The sequence below is a fragment of the Cetorhinus maximus genome, chromosome 10, assembly GCF_964194155.1.
Source record: "Cetorhinus maximus chromosome 10, sCetMax3.hap1.1, whole genome shotgun sequence".
NCBI classification, from domain to species: Eukaryota; Metazoa; Chordata; class Chondrichthyes; order Lamniformes; family Cetorhinidae; genus Cetorhinus; species Cetorhinus maximus.
The window spans coordinates 82496516-82521738 of record NC_135888.1 but is presented as its reverse complement, the minus strand read 5'-3'; the positions used below and the strand labels follow the sequence as shown (position 1 = coordinate 82521738).

Below are 25223 nucleotides of genomic sequence, written 5' to 3'. Positions count from 1 at the left end.
TTCCCTTAGATGGGAGCTGGGAACAGTTATAATTGTTATAATTATTAAAGACATAATTGTGTTCGAAGCGGTTCAAAGAAGGTTCACTCGACTCATTCCTGGGATGAGGGGCTTATCTTATGAAAAAAGGTTGGACAGTTTGGGCCTACAATCACTGGAGTTTAGAAGAATGAGAGACGATCCTATTGAAACATATAAGATTCTGAGGGGATTTGATAGGGCAGATACCAGAAGGATGTTTCCACTTGTGGGAGAGACTAGAACTAGGGGACACAGTTTAAGAATAAGGGGTGTACCATTTAAGACAGAGATGAGGAGAAATTTTCTCTCTCAAAGGGTCATTAGTATGTGCAACTCTCTTCCCCAGAAATCAATGGAGGCTGGGTCACTGAATTTATTCAAGGCAGAGTTAAACAAATTTTTGATAGACAAGGGAGTCAAGAGTTGTGAGGGGCAGACGGAAAAGTGGAGTCGAGACACAACCAGATCAGCCATTGTCTTATTGAATGGCAGAGCAAGTTTGAAGGGCTGAATAGCCTACTCCTGCTCTTAAGTCCTATGTTCCTATCTCTATTGCTCACCAGGTATTGTGATATCGCTATCAGAATATTTAGCTGAATAGTATAGAAATACAGCCCTTCCTCTGGTGAAATGCATCAAAAGGAGGAAACTCTAATATCAACTTTTTTAAAGACAGGGGCCAAAATTTGGGTGCATAGTGCCCGTCATTTTGGCATTATGGGTGCCATTTTGCATCCAAAATGGCATTTGTGATGCGTGTCAAGTCACCATTTTGGTGAGGGTATAAGCTCACACGCAGGGAGTATTGACCAGAGATATGTCAAGTAGATCGATCATGATGTCAATCAGTGCTGCCTTTTGGACCTCAATGCCGCAGACTTATTTCTTTTCAACCTGGCACAGCTGAACATGCATTCAGCAGCAGGAAAGATCCCTCCAGCCAATGCTATTCGAAAGGATCATCAACTACTTATAAAGTATTTGCTGATTGATTTCTATTCGCTCCTACTGTAATTGTAGAGGTTTTTGGAGTGTCCGGAGTTGTTTAAAACTGCTGAAGTCTAGGGGTGGTGTGGTATGTGAGGATCTTTGTACTGACTTCAAGAATTTTGCAGGAATCACTTGCTCCCATACATGGGACAGTAATTTGCAACCTCTTAGCCTACAGCATGACAGGGAGAGCAGCAGCAGCAGCAGGAAGGGGACGCTGCTGGAAGAGGGAGGAAAGGGGAGGGTGGGGAGCAATTCTTCCAGCTGAACCTCAGCAAGGAACAGTGTCTGGATGTCTCCCCTTCAATAAAGAGGTCCTCACTGTAATCTGCCACTAACTGTTAGCACCATGAACTTGCCAATATTTTCCCCATCAATTACAGGGCCATTAATTCTCAAGTAAAGTTCTGCAATATGTAGCAAATTCGGAGAATGAGATTTGAGAATCTCTATGATCACACAATTATTTTGGATTCTATATATGGGGCAAAAGTGGCAACTGAGCAATCTGCAATCCTACATTTCTGATTTAATTGCTCAGGCACATTAGAATGAGAGAACATCGATAAGAATACTCTTACAATTTACCCCAGATAGGAATATAGGTGGTGCTGTTGCACATCTATTTCTCTTTTCTCTCCAGTCCAAAACATTTTGGTATCTTAATGCATAAGATTCCCATTTATGGGGTGTCTCATCTTTATTCAATAAATGGTGTGAAATTTAACATCTGTTTCCTTACTACTTTCATTTTGCTGTTCCTTCAAATATTTTTTAAACATTTGGGGGCAATCAGTGTGTGCGTGCGCTGAGAAAATGCCGATGTAGGGGAAGCATGGGAACAATTCTGGCACATGGGCCAGGATTTTCCGTTTGGGCTGGGGGGGGGTGGGGAAGCGGGACCTGGAGCGGGAGCGGGCAGGCGTGCACCCGATCGTCGCTCGCGATCAGGTCCACTCTTATGTGGGCCAGCCAATGGCGACCCAGCAGTCTGTTTAAAAGAAGGCCTGGCAGCCTCCTGTAGGCTGCGCACAATGGCCAGTGCTAGGCTGCACAGGAGGGGTTCGGGTGTGCAGGCCAGGCTGGAGGGAAGACCAGAGGAGCAGGCCAGGCTGGAGGGTAGGGCAGAGGAGAAGGCCAGGCTGGAGGGTAGGCCAGAGGAGCAGGCCAGGCTGGAGGGTAGGCCAGAGGAGCAGGCCAGGCTGGAGGGTAGGCCAGAGGAGCAGGGAAGGCTGCAGGGTAGGCCATGGGAGGGCCAATGCGCCCCTCGTTTTTCTGATGAATGCCTTGCTGCCCTCCTCAAGGAGGTGCCAGCACTGCAAGAGGTGTTGGTCCCCCCAGGATGGGAGGAGACACCCCGCCCCCACCACCCACCCCCAGCACCCCCCCCACCACATGACCAAACGTGCCTGTGAGGAGGTGGTGAGCTCTCGCGATGTGGTGCAGCGCACCTGGATCCAGTGTCGCAAGCGCTTCAATGATTTGTTGCGCTCTGGCAGGGTGAGTACCATGTTGGCATTGGGCATTTAACCCAGCAGGTAGCCTTACCTTCTGAGGCCCCCCTCACCCCAAGTTTTACTGTCGTGACTGCATTGAATCATTTAGGGCATTTTTCCTTTGCTGGGTGGCCAAGCAGGTAGTGCCCATGCTGAGGTCAGCCTGAGTGGATCATTAGGAGATGAGTTCTCCCCTGCACCATGTGTTGTTTTTAGTCGCACATGACTAGTTTGGGACCTGGAAGAGCAGCTGGGCGCATACTCAGAACCCCAGGACATGTCTTATTCAGGGTGATGAGATGGTGGAAGGGGAGCCTCAAGGTATCGTGGCAAAGAACCATCTGCTGCCATCTATGCTGCACGTGGTTGCAACTCCTTGTTATGGGAGGTAATGCTGTGTGGTTCCTAATGTGATGTATGCAGCATGTGTCCATGCATTCGGGAGGTGGGCAGCAGGCCTAGCATCTTGGTCTGAGTGATCAGCAGCAGCGGGGAGAGGAGGTGCTTGAGGCCTGATATGCCCCACTCTGGTTGGGGTGCCGTGTGCGCGTGCAGAGTCCATGTGCAATTTGCCCTAATGAATGGTCTTCTCTCTTTTTCAGGAGAAGGCAGCTCATAACAGGTCCGAGCGTGCGAGGACTGGAGGCAGCCAGGCACAGCTCTGCATATTAACCTGGTTTGAGCAGGAGGCCCTTAAGCTGGAGAGGCACCATGCACCTAGGTCTACTAGTGTCAGTGAGGCTGGGGTGGCACGGCTAGGTATTTAAGGCCAACAGTGAGGTCTGCATTGTCCTCCCAACAGCCAAAGCACTGAAGATTGTTAAATTAGTTATTGTTGCAACATTGCTCATTGCTGGTTCGTAGAGTCATACAATTAGAGAGGTCTACGGCACCGAAAAAGGCCCTTCAGCCCATCGAGTCTGCACCAGTCAAACAAGTACCTAACTATTCTAATCCCATTTTCCAGCACCAGGCCCATAGCCTTGTATACCATGGCATCGCAAGTGCACATCCAAATACTTCTTAAATGTTAAGGGGGTTTCTGCCGCTATCATCCTTTCAGGCAGTGAGTTCCAGATCCCCACCACCCTCTGGGTGAAAAAATTCTTCCTCACATCCCCTCTAAACCTCCTGCCCCTTACCTTAAATCTATGCCCCCTGGTTACTGATCCCTCCACCAAGGGGAAAAGTTCCTTCCTGTCTACCCTATCTATGCCCCTCATAATTTTATGCACCTCAATCATGCCCCCCTCAATCTACTCTGCTCCAGGGAAAATAACCCCAGTCTATCCAATCTCTCCTCATAACTAAAACTCTCCAGCCCAGGCAACACCCTGGTAAATCTCCTCTGCACTCTCTCTAGTGTAATCACATCCTTCCCACAACGTGGATTCCAGGACTGCACGCAATACTCTAGCTGTGGCCTAACCAGTGTTTTATACAGTTCCAGTATAACCTCCCTGCTCTTAAATGCTATGCCTATATCCTATATGCCTTCTTAACCATCTTATGTACCTGTCCTGCTACCGTAAGGGACCAGTGGACATGCACACCAAGGTCCCTCTGATCCTCGTTAGTTCCCTACCATTCATCTTGTATTCCCGTGCTTTGTTTGTCCTGCCCAAGTGCATCACCTCACACTTACCCGCATTAAATTCCATTTGCCACTGATCAGCCCATCTGGCCAGCCTGTCTATATCCTCCTGTAATCTAAGGGTATCCTCCTCACTATTTACCACCCCAACAATTTCCGTATCAATTGGTTCTGGAAGGTTGAGCGCATAATGAGCTGGGGAGACAGGGATGACGTTGGTCAGTGTGTGCACGCTAAATGATCCACTGTCCTTGTTCTTCCTTTCAGCATCATCGGACCAGGGCCGAGAGGAGGAGCAGCAGATGCCCCCTCGCACTCCTGAGGGACTTGAAGTCTCACCAGCGTTACACAATTTCTACGAGGCAGGCACCAGCACAGATACTAACACCTCAGTGGGAATTGGAATATTGGCTAGTGTCCCGGAGCACAGTGGTGAGGGCACTTCACAGTCGCTGGAGGAGCTGGCGGAGACAGAGAGTGCCCATGGCGCCAGCAGTCGGAGGACTGCAGGGGACCAGGGACATGCTCAGTTGGTGCCTGATGATGTGCCTCTGGAGTCGTCTGCAATGCAGCAGCTGCAGGAAATGTGGTCGGGTGTGCAGGAGCATCTGGATGTGATACACGAGGCTATGCTTGGCTTGGCCTCTGTGGAGTCTACGCGGACGCTCGCTGAAGCAATGAGCCACATGTCCGAGCGCCAAGCATCCTCCTTGGAGAGAGTGGCGACTCTCGTGGAGAGACTACTCCAGGAGATCTGCCAGTGCTTCCTGGGGATGCGTTCTGACCAGCAAGCCCTCACATCGACAATGAACTCAGCTGGTCAGTGCCAGTGTGGGGGGATGGTGTGCACATCAAGCTTCCCAGCTTGTTGCCCATCCATCCACAGTGAGCAGGGAGGTCCGAAGTGACCTCACATCAGCGCAGCAGCTGCCTGGCGTCTCTGCAGGCACCTCTCAGGGCGCTCCGGATGTGGGCACCAGCTCCTCCGCCCCTCTCCCAGTGACCGTATCACCCGCTGAGTCTGTGATGACTGGGGAGATGACAGCTCCCTCCCAGGCGGGGCCAGCACAGGCTCCACAGGCCAGAGGATGACTGCAAAGGTCATCGAGGCCAACAGGACAGCAGAGTCTGCAGGCTGTCTCAGATGCCACTCCCAGCGAGGGGGCAATACCAAGACGTAGCAGCCGGAAATGAAAACATAAGGCACCTTAGGCACACCACGGGTTTATCACTGGTGCTTTTGTGTTGGCCCAAGATTAGGTCCTTATGATTTATTTTTGATTATTTACACTTGTGTTTAATAATTGTGAGAATTTCTGAATCACACATTAAATGCCAGATGTGTGACGATGGCTGGGGGTGGCTTGTTTCTTCTGCATGTGTATGTTTAAGAGAAGTGTCATGAGTATTTCTTTGGACATTCAACTTTATGTTCAAAGTCCTTAGTTCCTGCTGATGACCTGGTGTCGAGTATGGAGCCTACAGCCGAGGCTGGTCCTGGTGATCCATCTGTGTTGCGCTATCTGAAGGTTCGTTGGATTAAAGCCTTCCGGGTGTCCCTGCCTCCCTGGAGTATGCCTGGGTCAGATTCTACCCCCTCAGCATTTCCCTGTACATGCTCACCCTCGGACTCACTGCTGGACTCATCATGTGCAGCCGCAGCCACTGCGTTGACATCTTCATCGCCCACTGCGTCCCCCCTTTCCAGCGCAAGATTGTGGAGAGCGCAGCATGCAACCACTGTAACCGAGACACGATCTGAGGGCTATTGGAGTGCGCCCCCTGGGCAGTCCAGGCATCGGAAGCGCATTTTAAGAAGACCGATGGCTCTCTCCACCACAGCCCTTGTGGAGGCGTGGCTCCTATTGTACCGCTGCTCAGCTTCTGTTCTTGGATGGCAGAGAGGTGTCATGAGCCACCTTCTGAGGGGATGGCCCTTGTCTCCCAGCAGCCATCCATCAAACCGGGCTGGAACACTGAAGAGCCCCGGTACCTGGGAGTGTCTGAGGATGTAGGCGTTGTGGGAGTTGCCTGTGTACCTTGCACAGACTTGTAGAATCTGCATCCTGTGATCACACACTATCTGCACGTTCATGGAGTGGAAGCCCTTCCTGTTGACGAAGGCACCGGGTTCACCTGCTGGCGCCTTGATGGCCACATGTGTGCAGTCTATAGCACCCTGGACGTGGGGGAAGCCAGCAATGGCCGCGAAGCCTCTGGCTCGCTGTGTCTGGCTGGCCTCGTCCCAGCGGAAGTGGATGAAGGTCAATGCCCATCTGAACAGTGTCTGTAACCTGCTTGAAACAAGCATGGACAGCTGATTGGGAGACACCACAAAGAATACCCACTGGAATGAGCCAGAGGCTTAGAAGTTGAGGGCAGCTGTGACCTTTAGAGCCACTGGCTTGGGGTGTCCACCCACACAGTTAGGGGAGATCTCAGTCCCAATCATCTGACAGATATAGTTGACTGTCTCCCTTGACAGTCGGAGCCTCCTTCGGCACTGCACCTTAGTCATATTGAGGTAGCTGCTTCGCTGCCTGTATACCCTGGCAGCAGGATAGTGGCATCTTCTGCGGCCCCTTCCGCCTTGGACTACCTCTTGGTCCTGTGCCCCTTGTGCCTGCGCCTGTCCTCCCAAAGGTTGCTCCCCTGGAGGCTGAATGTGCACTCCTGGCCTCCTCCCCCTTCTAGCCCTCCATTCCTCCTCAGAGGAGCTGCCTCCAGTGGACAGATCAGATCCCATACCCAGGCTAAGGGTCTGAAAGCTACAGGCCCGCAAACGATTCCTGACTGCCGAATGCTGACCTGATGGTTAAAAGTCCAGAAAAAGCTGCTGGGATGAGTTCTGAACTACTGCAGATCACACAGGCAAGTTTAAAAAACTTTCTCCAATAAATACTTCACAAAGCAGATTCACGACCCCACTGAGCCCTCTTATCCCGCCAGTGGATGAAGTTAATAGAAAAGTCTCTTACCCCCCTTGCCCATTGCACCCTTGCGCCGACCTGAAGATCACACAAGCACCAAAAAATCAGCATCGATTGAGGACTAAAGGGCCTTAACTGGCCTCTTAATTAATGGCGGGTGCATGTCGGACTTCATTGCACGCCCGCCCAGTGAAATATTGTGATGGCACGTGGTGAGGTTGGGACGCTCACCCGACGTCACTGTGCGACATTTTACGTGCGGATGTGCGGGGGGGGGGGGCAGGCCCCGCACGTCTGTACGTCAAACGGAAAATTCTGCCCATGGTTGAGCAGATTGGAGAAGTCCAGGACGAGGTGCCTGGTCAGCAGAGTGGGAAGGCATGGAAGGCCTCCTTATATGGTAGAGGGGCAAATTCAACCATTAGTTTCCCCTGCTACCAGAGCTCTCAGAACAAATCACACTAGGTCATTCCATCTGAACCATCTGTTCCCACTCCCCAGCATATCAACAGTCTTGCCAATCTTATAACCAATGTCCTCGTAACCATTGCCCCCTTGTAACCCAGCCTCATGTAGTGAGGTTGCAGCGCACTCCCCATCCCCTGCTCACCTATTTTTGGCCACAAATGAATTTTTGGGTCCTGGAATTATGTTTCCTCTAATTTCACTTCACTGAACGTGCCTTATTTGATGCACAACATGTCCCTTTAAGATTGCCAGACATACGCTTATGTGTGACCTGAATGCTCCCTGTGCAGCATGGTCCTGATTGCTGCGCACACACAGCCACGCGGCTTAGAGGGAACTCTGATCTGAAGTCTTGTTTTATTTGGTATTACATAAAATGACTTGTCACCATGACTTAATCTGGAGTTCCCAATGCTTACCACACTCCTACCTTGTCACCGTTACATGATTTTATATAAATATGCACAAGAACTGAAAAAAAATCAGTAATTGCAGGACCTCAAGTCATTTTTTTCCTTACATCTGTTAGTCCTAACTGCAATGACTCATTATCCACATGCTCATTATTTACTCAGTATACGATAATAAGCTCTATTCTGGAAAAGATGCCGGAAAAAGGAAGTGGTACCAGGAGGCTAAACCACTTCAAGTAATAAAATGTTGACTAAGATGGTAGTTTTTGTAGAAGGAAACATGCATCATAACTCTCTATATTTATCTGGCTAGAGTTTAACCATTTAAATACAAGATTGCCTGTTAGCCTGCTAATACTGTATTAACAGTATTTTGTTCAAGCACCACATTGACAAGGGTGCTCACTCGTGATGGGTAGGTGCAGTAAAATTGCATAGCTGATTTGTACCATGTCACATTTTCCCACAGTCAATTTGGAGGGCCAAAAAAATCACAGTAAGAAACAGGCATGTACAAGCCTGACTGAAATGGAATAACTCTGTACCACTGGTCCTGTGTCAAATCTCATGACTGTAGGTGAAGTTCCACTTATAGCATAGGAAATTGTGGGACCTGGCCTGTAGTTTCCTTAAAAGGAGATGACAGTATAAATTATAGGCAAAAAGTGTTTGTTTTAAAAAAAATCTCCCTGGATACATTTTGTCTGCATTTTGTGTGGGCAGAGAGGGGTGGGGATAAGATGGGAGGTCTGATCAACACATTGGTCGGGATTTTCCTTCCCCCTCGTGGGCGGGACCCGCCGCGGGCGAGGCGGTGCCCCAGCCAGACGTCCATTGACTTGCGGCGGGACCGGAAGATCGCGGCGGCAGGCAGGTGCGGAAAATCCCTCCGATTGAGTTTCATTAAGTGTTCAGCACAGAAACAGGGTATTAGGCCCAACTGAGCTATGCTGGCATTTATGCTCCAAATGAACCTCCTTCCACTCTACTTCATCTAATCCTATCAGCGTACAGTTCCGTTCCCTTTTCCCTCATGTACTTATCTAGCTTCACCTTTAGTGTTTCAACTACTCCTTAAAGTTATTTTACTGTTCTTGGTTGCTTCTGCCATTTAAGCTTTATCAATGTTTTGAAATTGGGTATTCCGTTGCTGGTTTTGAATGGGTTACATGATTTATATGCTGCACATGAGATGCGCCCTGGGATCCATGTGGATAGCCCCCTCCACATGTACCTAGGCATGTCAGAGGAGATCTGTTTTGCCACCTGGATTTCACAAAAGAGGCCGTCATAGAATTTGAGCATCTGCTACAGAAATGATAACTGGAACAGGTGAGTCTGTTCCACAGAAATGTAGACTATCACAAGAATCGATCTACTGGGATTTTTCAAAGCCACCTAGGGGACACCTGCACAGCAGGCTGTCTGCAGTACCCACAAGTATCAAGTAAATAATGTACCTGGTGTTTGAAGGCACCAAACCATCAACAATTTCCCTCTGAAAAGGAGGCATCAGCTAGGTGCAAAGCTGTCACCAGGTGACAAGGCCCCCTCAAGTGCAAGACACTACAGATAGTGTCTGCTTTTGGAGAGACTGAAGTGATATACATGCAAAAGAAAGGCAGAAATATCTGAGTCAGATCAGAAGGGGGTACTATTGTTATATCCCCAAGTCATGTTATCTCACAGGTAGATGTAGGATCATGTGAATCAACTCCCATTAAGAGGAAAAATGCTCAGACCCGTGACCTGGAATAACTGACACCACTAAACCGAAGAAGGCACCTATAGCAGACCTCAATTTGCAACAGTAGTCTGCAGCTCCAAACAGGGCTGACTTTCTTTTAGTGCTCCTCCTGCAGCAGCACTTCTTAACTCTACAGCATTAATAGGAGCAGTGTTTTCCACATATCTCCACTGTGACTTTGTAAGCAATTAATGCATTGTTCTGCCATCATCAGCATTTCTCATTAAAGTTAAGCTGAAGCCCTTTAAGAGTTGGCATCCCATTGGGCTTTATGTCCTCCATCCCCCTCCCCCAACCCCAACCCCCGGCCAACTATTTTACAAGCTCAGCTTCTGGCCAAGCTTTTCATATGGCAGCAAAAGATTCGACTTAGCGGGGAGGGTTCTCCTGCTGCCAGGTCAGCCAATGTTTTGCCATTCACACAAATTGGGGCTTATATGAAAATAACATTTAATAAAATAAGCTCAATTTATAACTTAAAATTGCATAGAGCCAATTACCCAGATATAACGAAGTAAGGACAAGCCACAGTCATGAAGCCCTATGCCACAAACTTCCCTCATGCCATACTAAAACTATGGAATGTATTGGGGTATTTGAATTACCTGATTTTCCACCAGCCTTCCAGGTTCTTCTGTATAACCTCCACCACTGCACCCCTTTCCAAATCAATCTCATCATTATCTCTTGCTGAGTACGGATAAATGACAATAAAATTCTCTTCTGAAAAACAAATTAATATTACATTTACAATCAAAAAGCACAGGTCATACAGGAGACCAGCATTTATGGAGCTTTGCAAAACCAAAGTATGATTAATAATGATGCTTGAAGCTCTGTAAAATGAGTTCACATAAAAAGCTCAATGCGTAGGGCCAACAACTTCATCAACGTAGAATTTTACAGTGTTCCAATAAAACACATTCGTATTGATTCAGGGCATTAAAAAAAAAAATTGTTAACATTTCATGCTGCAGCAGGGGATAAAAAAAAGATGGTTGCATAGGAGAAACCAAATGGTCAAGATGACGAGTGCATTCTGACTGCAGGAAATATGAACACCATGCACGTTTTTAATTAAATTTCCAATATCCAGATGTTGTGGTAAATTTCATCAGAAAAATTAATAATCATTGTGCCTCAGCCCCCTGATATAAGCTATTCATGCATTAATGAAAGCAATTCTGGACAATTCTGTACAGGAAGTAATGTCAGCATTTCACTTTTGCCAGAGCACTTAGGGATTTTTGGCAACAGTGAAGAAACAGACTATTCCCATTATGAGATAGAACCTTGAACTGAAGTGTTACTTAACTAGCTTAATTCTTTGACTCATTCAATGCTGGTTCTGAATCTGGCCTGACATAATGGTTAGGATTTAGAGGTCATGCAATGTAAGTCACAATATGTACTTTATACCTCATTCTCCTTCAGGTACCATTCCCTTACAGGGCATTGGTGACAATGGACTTCCATTGGATTGGTCCATGATTATGCACGGCAAAGTATTGCTGTGGTTTACTGTTGCCTTCTGCAGTATGGCTGACCAGAAAATTCTCCTGTTATTACTGCCTGCCACCAAGTGTATTGGAAGGATTTACAGGTTGGTAATCAATGTGTTTGGCTACATTATGAACACACCTTACGTGCCCATTAATTCCTGAAGCTTCTGGCCCAGAAGTATGGATGCTGCCAAAGTGCAACAAGACCGCCTTTACTTTATATCACAAGGGCAATAAACGTTTATTAAATTTAAGGGGCACCTATAATTTTCATGCTTATTCAGGTCAGCCATGATCTTACTGAATGGCAAAGCAGGTTTTAGGAACTAAGTGGCCTACTCCTGCTCCTAATTCTTATGTCCGTATGCTTTCTCACAACAGTACAAAATATGATTATTGCTTTTCTCTGTGTAAAAGAATGGATGCAATGAATTATGTCTTTATTCTGACTACATCAGTGTGCCTGGAACTAGAAAAGGCTAGGACAATATAATTGACTAGTCTACTGAATGATTGTAGGGAAAAGTCTTGATGTATTATAGAGATCTGGTAATAGAGGCATCCTTCTCAAATTTAAAAATAGCAATGTAGCTTATCAAAAGCTACTTATCAAAAGCTATTTATTAAAGGACCAAAAATTTGTGGCCCTTTCACTCCTGTAGTTACTCTGGGGAAACAATATCTACATGAGTTAGAAATTAGGCTAGACCCTGGATATGGTAGGTCTCATTTTGCACTAGAATTCTCACTCAGTCTTGTGGAGGCAAAGCCTTAGCTTTGCTTCCCCAACTTAGCTTCCCCAACAAGGCTTAGCTAAGTAGGAGGAGGGAAGTGTCCCTACTGAACATAAGAGGTTCCAGTGACCCTTGTTTCTTAGAGGGTTGGAAGCATGCAAAGTTGATGACACCAAGCTAGGACAGGACTGTAGACTAAAAGGAGGCAACAAAGAAAATACAAAGAGACCTTCAAGATGATTTGCCCCTAAGGTAGCTGATGATAAATGAATTTCAATGTACACAAATCCAAGCTTCTTTATATTTTGAAAATACAATAGGAATCACATACTCCATGAGTAGAACAGAACTTATTGAGGGATGCATGGGTGTCACTAATGTGTGTCATTAGTAGAGCTGTCACTTGTCATGTCCAACGTGAAGTAGCAATAATGAAAGTAAATAGAATGCTGGCTAGGCCAAATAAGTTGAGTTCAAATTCCCCATAGTCATGCTGAAACATCACACCCAAGCCTTACAGCATGCACATGAGAATGAGGAGGTTACTCCCAATAATCAGAGGGAAGAACTATAAGGAACTACTCAATAAATTTGGAGCCTCAAAAGAGATATTTCAAAGTGACTCACAGGTAAATAAGATAGTAAATGAAGTATAGGAAAGTAAGCTTGCAACAGTACTCTATGGTATGTTAACACAGCAGAACAAAAAGGCACAGATTCAGGATTACGAAGGGCAAATTTAGGAAGTACACCTGGAAGATGGTGATTAAAAACTGGAATAGGATGTCATGAACATCAGTCAAGGCCAACTGACTTATTTAAGCAACACTAGATACTAGAATGGAAAGAGGGTAGATTTGATATTCTGGAAGAGTAAGATCTAAAATAGGTGAAGGGCATTCTTCACCCGAATTTATGAGCTTGTGAGAGCATATTAAGAGGATATTGCATTAGGCCTTATTTGCATACACAGATTAGACAGCTACAAAATGGATTTCCAATACCTGTTGGGGAGGTATCATGACATTGCTAGGCTTACATTACAGCTAAGAATGGTCTTATGGAAAACCCCACTATAAATTAAATTGCACACTTGGAGCTATAGGATAATGGGTTCAGAAGTCTATGAATATAGGAAAGTAGACAAAGTTAACTTTAACCCCAGACTCTAACTGGGGTTACATTGCTTATATAAATATAAAATTACACTAGAAAAGCAAATTCTGCTAAACATGTTCATGCTAAACATGTAAACAAGACACAAATACAGCACATAAATACAGCAAGCAGCAACACAGACTACTGAGCAGCAAGCACTTGTCTCCATCCACCTTGGCCCCAAACACTGATGTACAAGTCTCCTAAAGTCCGTCGACGGCCCACATGTCTTGGCAGAGACCAGAATGTCTTAGTGACTGACAGCATGTTGGGAAGTAGGGAGTGATCACAGAGTACAAAAAGCTCATTAATGGTTCATAACATCACTGTGATAAAACTGTGTTCTTAAAATATTAGAATGGGTTTTCAAAACAATTTACTATTGATTAATAGAATCATACTTGCAAGATGAGGAGGAAATACCCGATATATATTAAATCACATTATATTAATCATGAACAAATCTCTGCTATGGATGTATTTTTTCAAAAAAATACGTATTTAAAACCATATTAAAATGACAAACTAAATGGAGACAGGATGATATCTAAATACACAGTGGCCAAGACAAATAAAACAATAGCTGTTGTTACAACTGCCAAACATTAAGGTACAGAAAAGTTCCTTATTCTTTTGAAGTGGTTATTGTTTCTAGCAAAAATAACCGATTCTCGAGTCTCTGGAGAAACTGATAAAACTTAAAAGCAAAATATCAGGAATTAAAAGAACCTGTTATGGAGTGATTATGTTAAATCTCACTAAAATCTTTGCTTTTTATTTTGTTAAATGATCTTTAACTACTAACTGAAAGCACCATCAGTTTCAGCGTAATATGTTTTACATGACATTATCCAGCATAAATGTCAAATAGGAATTGAGGATGCATATAAAAACAGGGTCAGAATATACAATTTTAAAATAAGGATTCAATTCTATCCGGACACACTGGTCCAAGTATTCCCTAACCACTAACCTTGCCAGTCCCTGAAGACCATACTTGGACTTCTCATGTCCAGAAGATTGACAAGTAAATAACTGAAATCCTAATCAAATAAAAAGGGATGCTGGGCAAGTTGTCTCATTGACATTGTAGGGACCATGCACAGAGACACAATTCTTGGTTTCTGGTTCAGGAACCTCAACATCCCTCCTGTTTAAAAATGTTGCATTGTTCAGCTAATCTTCTGCATGAAGCCCTCGCCTTCCTCAGGCCCACCCCCACCCTCCCCGCCCTCTGCCCCCCCTCACACCACCAACCCATTCTCATTTCCATCATGGAATATTCATGAGTGCACATTTAAAAATACACATTTTAAGAAGTGCAAAAACACATGCTACTTGTGATTGACTTGTAAATGTGTTGCAATCTGTCAGTGTATATCTACAAGGAATGAACAATCAGTCTGTTATCTAAACTCCTCCCCTTAGCTTAGCTGTGATTTTTGCCACTCCTGTAATGAACCTGAGAAGAGGGGGAATTAATGACAGAAATAAATTAAATTATATATAATCTTTCAGGACCTCAGGGTGTCACATCTTATCTTACAATCTAGTAGTGCTTTTAGGTGTTGTTGCTGTTGTGATGTGGGAAGCACAGCAGTCAATTTGCATGCAGTAAAGTCTCATAAACAGAAATGAAGTCAATGACTGACTAGATAATCTGTTTTTTTTTTAAAGCAATGTTAATTGAGGGATAAGTGTTAACCAGCACCCTGGAAGAATTCCTTTGCCCTTGTTAAAATCGTGCCATGGGATCTTTTATATCCATCTGAGAGGATAGATGGGTGGTCTTCTTATGGAAAAGATGACACCTCCAACAATGCAACACAACCAGTGCTGCACTGAAATGTCAACCTACATTAAATGCTCAAGTCCCAAAGTGAGCCTTGAAGCCATGATCCTCTGATCCAGAAGCATAAGCACTTTCATTGAGTTAAGGTTGACACTTTTTGATTAAATTCAAACCTGGGTGAAAACAAACTTCTGCCCTTATGCCAGTGACAAATTTCCAAATACTCAAAGAAATTGTGTTCCAAATTGACAGAAAATGTTTTAAATTACTTTTATATATTGTAGATTTCTGAATTTTTAGCAACTTTAGTTTGGTTTAAGAGCTTTTTTTGTTTTTAGCATAAAAGATATGCTCGTGCATAGTGGTAGTTTCATAATATTGCAGCTTTAAAAATAATTAATATGTTTATTCAGTTCCAAAAGAAAGCTAAAAATAAGCCTTTTAAGTTGTAACACAACAAGTATTATCTGAATAAAACTCCTTGTTAGTTTTGGCTGCTTACCTTCCCCTGGCTTGGCACTAACAATTGAAAGGTCATCCTGAGCTCCATCCTGGGCCTCCAGACACGTGGCAGGGACCCAACCCTGCTCATCAGCTGTGCTCACAAACCACCATCCTGGAAGCACAAAAACTTCAAATCACCAAATACATCAATCTCTTTAATAACTGCTTAATGCATTTGGTGTCATTACTGTTCCAGCTGATGATTTCCTCAAAGCCTTAATATTCCGGTGCTGCTTTAATGTTTCATTTCTTCCCACTCGCGGGTTTCCTATCTCCATACTTGCTTCTTTAGTTGGTCAGGTGGGCAGAATTATCCAGATCTAAAGATTTCCTCCAATGCTGTAGGAAATGTCTCTCTTCCCGGGGTTGGGGCAGAGGTTATTTGAACTGAGGCATTTTGGAGACGGTTAGCTTTTTCCTCTAAGTGATGCTTCCATGAAACAGCTGCTCACTGTGAAGACTAAAATTAACTTGAGGCAAGTAAGTTTGGCTCAAGACACATGTTTTTGGTGATGTGCAAGTTACTTGCCCACTTCATCGATTGGTTTAAAAATTAGATCGTGGCTGAAAATGGGTGCACAAGGTGTGGGGTGTGCAATGCTTGAGCCAGTTACTATCAACTCAGGCACACACAATAACCCATTATTTTATTTGTGAAGCTAGGTTAAATAGCATTATACACACAACCCTTGAAAGAAATGGTGTCAAGGAAATAGTGGCCTCTAGGAAGAAGACAGAAATATAATTGGAAAATGGGGTAAGAAATAATCATGATTATTATCTTATATTACATTTTACTGATACAAAATTAACAATCATACTCTGCAAAGAGGCTAGAATTAGGGTGACCAAGTTACATTTATTTAATGATTACTATAAACCACAATTCATCAGCTCAACTTAGTAAGAGAGTTATAACGGAATGGAACTGCAGCATGGACAAATGGAGATGGAGCATTGCCAACAGTCTAGACTTATTTCCTTACAATCCAGATTGCCTTGAATCTGTTCCATGTTTATGTCAATGCTTTTTCACTGTGGATTGACCCATATTATTTCCTTCTGTTTGCACAGTTTTATTGCTTTACAGTATGACTTTTCCATACATCTTTAAATGACAACATTGAGCCATAGCCTTTTAGTATCAGGGAATTCAGAACTGCCATCATAATCTGTGATATTAGATAAACACTTTCCTTTTGGTTTTGCAATTGAAACACATGGATTAAAATTAATGGATAAGAGAGGCCAATATTTGATCATATGTTATCATTATATATCAACCAAATTTCATGGATTTTTTTTTATACCTATGAGAAATGATGACATATTGTTCATCTAATTTCATTTTAAATGTGTTCTTTACAAGCACGATAATACTTTACTCCACCAAATACAAAACAGCTTTTTTTAAACTACCACAGAAAATTAAGTAGGTTAAGGGAGGCTGGTGACACATGGTACTGCTGACTTCCATCTGTAACTCCTCAAATCATCAGTTCACAATCTCAGAGAGATAGGAAACTGTTGGAGGGAAAATTGATTCAAGGTGCACATCCTTGTACTTGATTAGAGTAGCACATCCCTGCTTAACCGCTTAATAAATTACAAATGGACATATGCAGGCGATGGGAAAGGAGAGAAGGAATACGCCAAAACTAATACAAATATTTAGATTCTATATAAACATAAATAGTAAAAAGGGAAAAATTAACGCCTATTGTCAATCCATATAATTCTTATGTTTCATCAAGACTAGTAGTGAACAGAAACCTGTAACAGCAAATTGCTTGGCAAAAGTTGCTTAGTTGTTAAGCATTTCAATAACAATTTATATCAATGTAGTGTCTTTAATGTAATTATGTTCCAAGGTGCTTCACGGATGTCTATTCAGGTGGAAGTGGATTCTGACCTAAGGAAGGAGACATTGAAATGTGTGCTTAAAGCCTGTTCAAAGAGGTGGTTTTTAAACAGGGTCAAATGAAGAGAGTGAAGTCCAGGGAGGTTTAGAAAAAGAAATGAAAAACCAGAGGAACACGAAAGGTGTGAAAAACTTACAGAGATGAGGAGGAATGAGAGCATGAAGTGATTTAAACATGACAAACTTTCTCTAGTGGAGAAAGGGCTCTTCCGCATTCAACATTATTGGGAATCAGATATCAATGTGTCATCTGGACCCTGTATTTTCATCCTTACATTGATTTAGGGCCGGATTTTCATGGCGTCAGGGAGACTTCACAGGCCTCTAAAGATGGCGGGTGGGGCCCAATTCCGACACTCAGCCCTGTTCCTGGCATCCCCCAATTTTCAGCCAAGGTTATGGAGGATGAAGGATGGGGGGGGCCAGCCAGGAATGCATTCGATCATGTATCCATTCAACATTTGTGTTTAGATCACAAATGCTGTCTTACAGAAATCAACTTTTTAATTGAGATTTTGCTTTATTATTTAAGTCTTCATTAAGTTGCAGGAACTGAGAGCTTGAAGAGCATTATGTTGGGAAGCAAATTCAAAGAAACAAGAAACACATTATAGTGAGCGGGATTTGAACATGAGGTGAGTAGCGCAAGTTGGGAAATTTCTCAGCTCAACACACGGGCCTCAGAAAAGTGCCCAAATGACACAGTTTTTGCTCTGGCAGGTTGAGGGGGTGGCGGGGCTGGCAGGTTGAGGGGGTGTGTGGGGGTGGGGGGGTGGGGAGGGGGGGGTGCTTGTGTGGTGGGAGGTGCAGGATGGAGATTGGAGGTGGCCACACAGGCTGCCAAGTGCCAAAGGGGGCTGTTTAATTAGACTGGCCTTGGTTCTCTGGGAAGTTCTCTTGGAAATCAACCAACTGATAATAATGATATAATGATAACCCTTGGCATAATGACAACAAACAACTATTGTAAATGCTCAAACAGACTTTTTCCAACTAACACTGATACAGGCAGGCTGTTTTATTTAATTTTTAACAGTTATTTAAATAACTTGATAGCTCGACAGTTCTACATACTTTATCCACCATTCATGAGCATTTACATCTCCTCTATGATTTTGTGGCTCCCTCACTGCAGGTTAAGGTCCTTGCTACAGTGAAAAAGGGGTCTATTTGAATGCAACACAGTTCAATTGGCCCAGCTGAGTTCAGGTTTCCCTCGTGTGCATCATGCTCTGCCTCTTTCCCTTATTGGTAAAAATGGGATCAGACAGAAATAGGGGTGTGACCTCTGAATCTGGGGCCCATTTGCCATTTTTAAAGGTCCGCAGAATCCCCTTGACTCCTCGAAAATCCAGCCCATTATATACATAGACTGACTTACACTCTATAATATTGGATGTATAGATATAAATGGTCAAATAGAAACTTGCTAATTATTCTCAAGAGAGTAGATAAGACGGAGCAATCCTCTGTTGATGGGATTTTCATCTTTGAACGAGTGCTAGCAGAAAAGGTAATCCTTGAAATTCTCACAACTTCAGTCATGCCAGTGAAGGACAAATATTTGGCAACTGCAATCTCTGTACATCTCAGTAACTCTAGACGAGTTTTTAATCCGGTGTTCAGGCAAATGGTTCAGGAAATAACATTATGAGTGTCTGCAGCACTTTTGCCTGGGTTTCAGGGTGCAATTGGGGGTTGGGGGGCAGGGTGTGATGGAGGTTGGGGCTGGAGCTGGTGGGAGTTTGAGACTTGAACCAGAGTTGGGAGTAAGGTTGAAGATCTCAATCATACCAGTGAAGGACAAACATTTGGCAACTGCAATAAGCAATTGGACCTTCTCTCAGAAATCTCCTGGCTTCCTGTTACACAGCGACATCAGCAGAAATCCAGTTGTTGCTTTATACTTCTTCTGCTTACATCAGTCAATATAAATGCCTCAAAACCAGCCTGAGGAATAGATTGCACTTAGAAGCCTTATTGCCATTGGACAAAATCAGTCAAACGCGAGCTGTCTGCTGGTGAGGCACACGGTGCTAAATTTCTAAACCACGGCCATAGAAACCTGGTTTTCATTAGGAATTTTGCTCTGGGGTGATTTGAATGTATATTTACTCCTGAAGGGATAGCAGCAGAAAAATTTCTGAACTGAGGCACTCCAGTATAAACCTGGCTCGATTCTAACATTTTGGTCATGCTGAATAGGTAACCAGCCCAACTTAACACAAGTATTGCAATACTGTTGCAAATTATGCAAAGTCTTGTGGTAGCAAAGCTGCCTGTTATCTAATGAAGAACATTTAAGTTATCATGTAAAGTCTATCCACAACTAATGGGTCTAATGGTTACTGCAATGCAGAGGTAGGGCATCTCTCTTATTTAGCCAACCCTATGGTAATTTTCTAAATTGGTGTGAGTACTCTACTCCAATCACATCCATATGCATATCTGTGGAAAGATACTTGCAGTTACATTTTTTTCCTTGGGGGGTGGTGAGGAACATATTTGCGGCAAGCCACTCCTGGGCTCCTCTCACACATCAGCAGGCAGCCAGCTTAGAAGCAGCAGTGGAATGACTTTGGGAGGTGGGCATCTGCCCTCATGTATGCATGACACAGGAAGTCCTGAATATGGGAATGTACTCAACTAATGGAATGCACCCTCGGCAAATAACAAAAAAAAAAATTCGCTGAGGCCTGGAAAATCTCTGGCAAAAATAAAAACAACCTATAGGGGAGAAATTTTCCCATATCGGGCGGGCCGGTCGGGAGCAGGCGCAGGCGGAGCTGATCGCTGCCCGCGATTGGCTCCGTGCCACTATTTTACGCGGGCGGGCCAATTAAGGCCCGCCCAGCATTAAGTGTGGCTCCCGAGGCTAGCGGGAGTGGGCGGGTGGCAGCAGGAGTGCAATGACTGCCAGGTTCAATGGCGACTCGGTGGCCTGTTTAAATGAAGCGCTGGCAGCATTGCAAAGGCTGATCACAATGGCCAGTAGAAGGGCTCACCAGAGCACTGCTGGAGAGCAGGCCAGGCCGGAGGGTAGAGCAGCGGAGCAGGCCAGGCCGGAGGGTAGGGCAGCGAGGCAGTGTGCCCCTTGGTTTTCCGATGAGTGCCAAGCTGCCCTCCTGGGGGAGGTGGCAGCACTGCGAGAGATCCTCGTTCCGAGGGACGGGAGGCGGAGGCTCTCCCACCCGACCAAACATGCCTGGGAGGAGGTGGCCAAGATAGTGAGCTCCCATGATGTGGTGTGACGCAAGAGATTCAATGACCTTCTGCGCTCAGGAAGGGTGAGTACCATGCTGGCAGAGGTCACTTAATACAGCTGGTAGCCTTTCCCCCCCAAGGCATCCTCCCCAACAACTCTGAGTGCAGTTACAGCATTGAATCCTTCACAGCTTGTATCCCTCACTGGGTGGGCCAGCAGATATTGCCCGTGCCTAGTTCACCCTGAGTGGGTAGTGCTGAGATGAGTTCTGCGCCCGCAGCATGTGTGACACTGACACCCAGAGTACTGCTTTGGGGGCAACCTCAAGGATCTACACCAAAGCACAGTGCTGAAACTGCAAAGCATGTCAAAGTCAGGGTGCTAACATGCTGGGAGGGGAGCTTCCAGGTGGCGGGACACCAGTCCATCTGCTGGCCTTGGCGTTCCACGTGCTTGTGCCTCCTTGTTTTGCAAGGTTAGACCGTGTGGTGCCAAATGTGATAGAGGCAGCATGTGGGAAAGGTGGGTCAGCCCTGGCTTCTTTGTGTGAGTGTGCGCAGCTGTGGGGTGATGAATCATTGGAGCCCTGCAATGTCCCACTCTGGTTGGGGTGGCAAGAATGTGATGGAAATCCAGGTACAGGCTGGACTAATCAATGCTCTTCTCTCCTTTCCAGGAGAAGACTGCACACAATGTCGCTGAGCGGATGTGGGCTGGCGGAGGCCAGGCCCAGTTGGCCATCATGACTAGATTCGAGTAGGAGGCCATGGATCTGGAGAGGCGCCATGCGCCCAGGTCCACCATGGCAGTGAAGCTGGGGTGCCACGGGGAGGTGTGTTTGCTGAGCACTGACATACTAACTCCTGAGTGCTACTCAAATTTTACATAATTAAAGCAGTAACCAATACATGTGTGTCCCAGCAGCCATGGCAGTGCTGAATGCTCAGTGATTGAAGTTTGCAATATGGGTTGACCATTGATTATGGAAGGATAAGCATATACTGATCCAGGGGACAGGAATGCACAGTGACATTGTCTCCACTTTAACTAATCAAATGTCCTTGTTCTTCCTTTCAGCATCACCGGAGCAGGGCCGGGAGGAGGAGGCAGAGGGGCCACTTCTCACACCTGAGGCCCCTGAACGACTGGACTCATCAGCGTCACACCATCTCTGCCAGGCAGGTACCAGCCCAGATACTAGCACCTCGGTGGGAATTAGATCATCAGTTAGTGTCCGCGGCACAGCAGTGAGGGCACTTCACACTTGCCTGAGGTGTGGGCGGAGACAGAGAGTGCCCAGGGCGCTGGCAGTTGGGGGACCACTGGGGACCAGGAGCATGCACAGTTGGTGGCTGATGATGTGCCTCTGGAGTCGTCCATGAGGCAGCAGATGCTGGAAGTGCAGCAGGGTGTGCAGGAGGATCTGGCGGAGATACATCAGGCTATGTGTGGCATGGTCTTCGTGCTGGAGGAGTCCATGCGGAGCATCACCGATGCAATGAGCCTCATGGTCAAGTGCCATTCTTCTTCCATGGAGAGAGTGGCGACTCTCATGGAGAGGCTCCTCCAGGAGACCAATCAGGGTTTCCTGGGGCTGCGCTTGGACCTGCAAGCCCTCACAGCAGTAATGACCTCAGCTGGTCAGTGCCAGTGTGGGAGATGGTTTGGGCACCAAGTATCCCAGCTCAGTGCCCACCCATCAATGGTGAGCCGGGAGGTCCGAAGTGACTTCACGTTGGCACAGCAGCTGCCTGTTGTCTCTGCGGACTTCTCTCAGGGCGCTCCGGATGAGGGCAACAGCTCCTCTGCCCCTGGGATCCGATGAGGCTGTGGAGACTGGGAAGATGCCAGCTGTGGAACTGGCCGCTCCCACCCAGTCGGGGCCAGCACAGGCTCCAGAGGACGGCCGCCAAGGTCATCGAGGCCAACAGGACAGCACAGTGAGCAGGCTGTCTCAGATGCCAGTGTCAGCGAGGGGGGAGCATCTAGACGTAACACCCGCAAGCATAAACTTAAGGCACGTTTGGCACACCACGGGTTCCTCACTGGTGATTTTAGGCAGAATTTTGCCCTTGGTGGGTGAGCGGGCAGCCGACCCCTGCCGCCGAAACTGGGCCTGCCGCCATTTTGAGTGGGAAGGCCAATAAAGGCCCACCCAGCGGCCTGCCCAACAGGAAGCGCTATGTGCTTCCTGTGCAGGGGGCGGGAATCCCCAACTGTCAAAGCGCCCACTGCTCCCTGAGGCAAAGTGCTGTCTCAGGGAGTTTACTGACAGGTAAGAAAAGTCAAAAAATATTAAAATTATTAACATGTCCCCCTCATGTGACAATGTCACATGAGATGGGACATGTTAATAAGAAACACATAAAGTTTATTAAATTTTTAAAAAACGGACATGAAGCTTCATCCCGCCAGTGGACAAAGTTTCATGAATAATCTGGAGCCAATGGGGCTCTTGGCCTGCCCGCCAGCCTTAATCTTGGACAGGCAGGGTCTTCAAAAGTTTAACAATCCTGTCAATGGCCTTAATTGGCCATTGACAGGCCGGCGGGCGGACAGCTGATTTCACTGTCCGCTCGCCTTCCTGAAGATTTAAATGGACCAGGATGATGTCAGGGGTTCCTCCTGACGTCATCCCGTGTCATTTTCCCCTCAGTGAGCGGGCCCCGCCCCCAAAGTGCTGAGGGGAAAATCCTGGCCTTTATGTTGCCCTGCTATTAGTTCATGACCACTTGGTGTGATGCGTAACGCCTTTGTAATTATTTTTTTCTGTACTTCATTCCGTAAAATCATTAAATTTTGATAGGTTGCCATGCCTCAGGGTGATTCCTTACTTCTGCAGGTGGACGGGAACCCATGATGTTATGAGTAAGTTGTTTGACATTGAGCTTTATTGACAAGGCCCTTAGTTAATGTTCCTACCCAGACAGATTTTGCACTCAGGCATCGAGAATGGAGCCTGCAGCCCTGGCTTGTGTTGGAGGTCCATCTGTGATGCGCTAGCTGATGGTTCTTTGGATTAAAGCCACCCGGGTGTCCCTGCCTCCCTGGAGGTTGCCTGGGTCAGCGTCTACCCCCTCAGCGTTCTCCTGTGTGTGCTCATCCTCGGGCTCACTACTGGACTCACTGTGTGCAGGCGGAGCAAATGTGTCTACATCTTCTTTGTCGACTGCGTCACCCCTTTCCACCAGATTGTGGAGAGCGCAGCATACAACCATTATCAGCAACACAAGATCTAGGAGGTATTGGAGTGTGCCCCCTGAACGGTCCAGGCATCGGAAGCACATCTTGAGAAAACCGATGGTTCTCTCCACCACAGCCCTTGTGGAGGCGTGGCTCCTATTGTAGTGCTGATCCGCCTCTGTTCTTGGGTGGCGGAGGAGCGTCATGAGCCACCTTCTGAGGGGATAACCCTTGTTACCCAGCATCCATCCATCCAGCTGAGCCGGAGCACTGAAGAGCCTCGGCACCTGGGAGTGTCTGAGGGTGTAGGCGTCGTGGGAACTGCCTGGGTAACTTACACACACTTGTAGAATCTGCATCTTGTTAATGTTAGTGTTGACGAAGGCACTGGGCTCACCCACAGGCGCCTTGATAGCTACATGTGTGTAGTCGATTGCACCCTGGACCCGGGGGAAGCCAGCAATGGCTGCGAAGCCTCTGGCTCGCTCGGTCTGGCTGGCCTCGTCTCAGCGGTAGTGGATGAAAGTCAATGCACGCCTGAACAGAGCGTCTGTCACCTGCTTGACACAAGTGTGGACAGCTGATTGGGAGACACTACAAAGATCACCCACCAACCACTTGGAAGAGCCAGAGGCATAGAAGCTGAGGGCAGTCGTGACCTTCAGCGCCACTGGCATTGGGTGCCCACCCACACAGTTGGCGCAGATCTCAGGGCCTATCATCTGACAGATGGAGGTGACTGTCTCCCTTGAGATGGAGCCTCCTTTGGCACCGCATCTCAGACATATTGAGGTAGCTGCCTCGCCGCCTGTAAACCCTGGCAGCAGGATAGTGGCGTCTTCTGCAGCCCCTTCCGCTTGGACTTCCTGTTGGCCCTGCACCCCTTGTGCCTGCGCTTCTCCTCCCAAAGGTGGCTCCCCTGGGGGCTGAGTGTGGACTCCTGGCCTCCTCCCCCTTCTGGCCCTCCCTTCCTCCTCAGAGGAGGTGCCTCCAGTGGATAGCACAACTCCCATTCCCAGGCTTCCTGAAACCAGCAAGGCCCCAGAAATGATGTTTACTCAAGAGTCCTGACCTGAAGGCTGTTACTCCTGTCCAAGCAGCTGTGAAGAGTTTTGAAGTATTCCTGTTCACACAGGCAAGTATCAGTAGCTTTAACAATTAAATGTCTGACAAATAACACTCGCAACCCCAGTCACCCCTCTTATCCCACCCATGGATGAGGTTTATACAAATGTGGCCTGCCCTTTGCACCCGTGCGATGTCCCGAGGATCGCATGGGCCCCGAAATATCCCCAACAATTGCTGCCTCAAGGGGCTTAAGTGGATCATTAATTAATGGCAGGTGCGTATCGGAGAACATTGCGCGCCCGCCCACCTAAATATTGCAATGGAGCGCGGTGACATCGGGACGCTCCCCCGACGTCACCGCGCGTCATTTTACGCGTCGGCGTGCAGGGTCTGCCCCCCGCATGCCGATGAGAAAATTCTGGCCATGGTTTTTAAAAACCAATCAATCAATCAATCTCATGAATAGAACTGCATGTTCTCAAGCAATACATTAAAAT

At 46.4% G+C, this 25223-nt stretch overlaps 1 protein-coding gene across 2 annotated transcripts in view; it reads right to left on the bottom strand.

Moving 5' to 3' along the window:
- The window catches only part of sh3pxd2b (SH3 and PX domains 2B), a 286400-nt gene that overhangs the window by 18693 nt on the left and 242484 nt on the right, over positions 1-25223 (bottom strand). For both annotated transcript variants that reach the window (XM_078550692.1, XM_078550693.1), the window contains 2 exons: positions 15348-15461; positions 10265-10382 (listed from right to left, as the gene is read on the bottom strand). In XM_078550692.1, coding sequence (XP_078406818.1) covers positions 10265-10382; positions 15348-15461 — 232 coding nt within the window. The remainder of the gene's footprint in view (positions 1-10264; positions 10383-15347; positions 15462-25223) is intronic.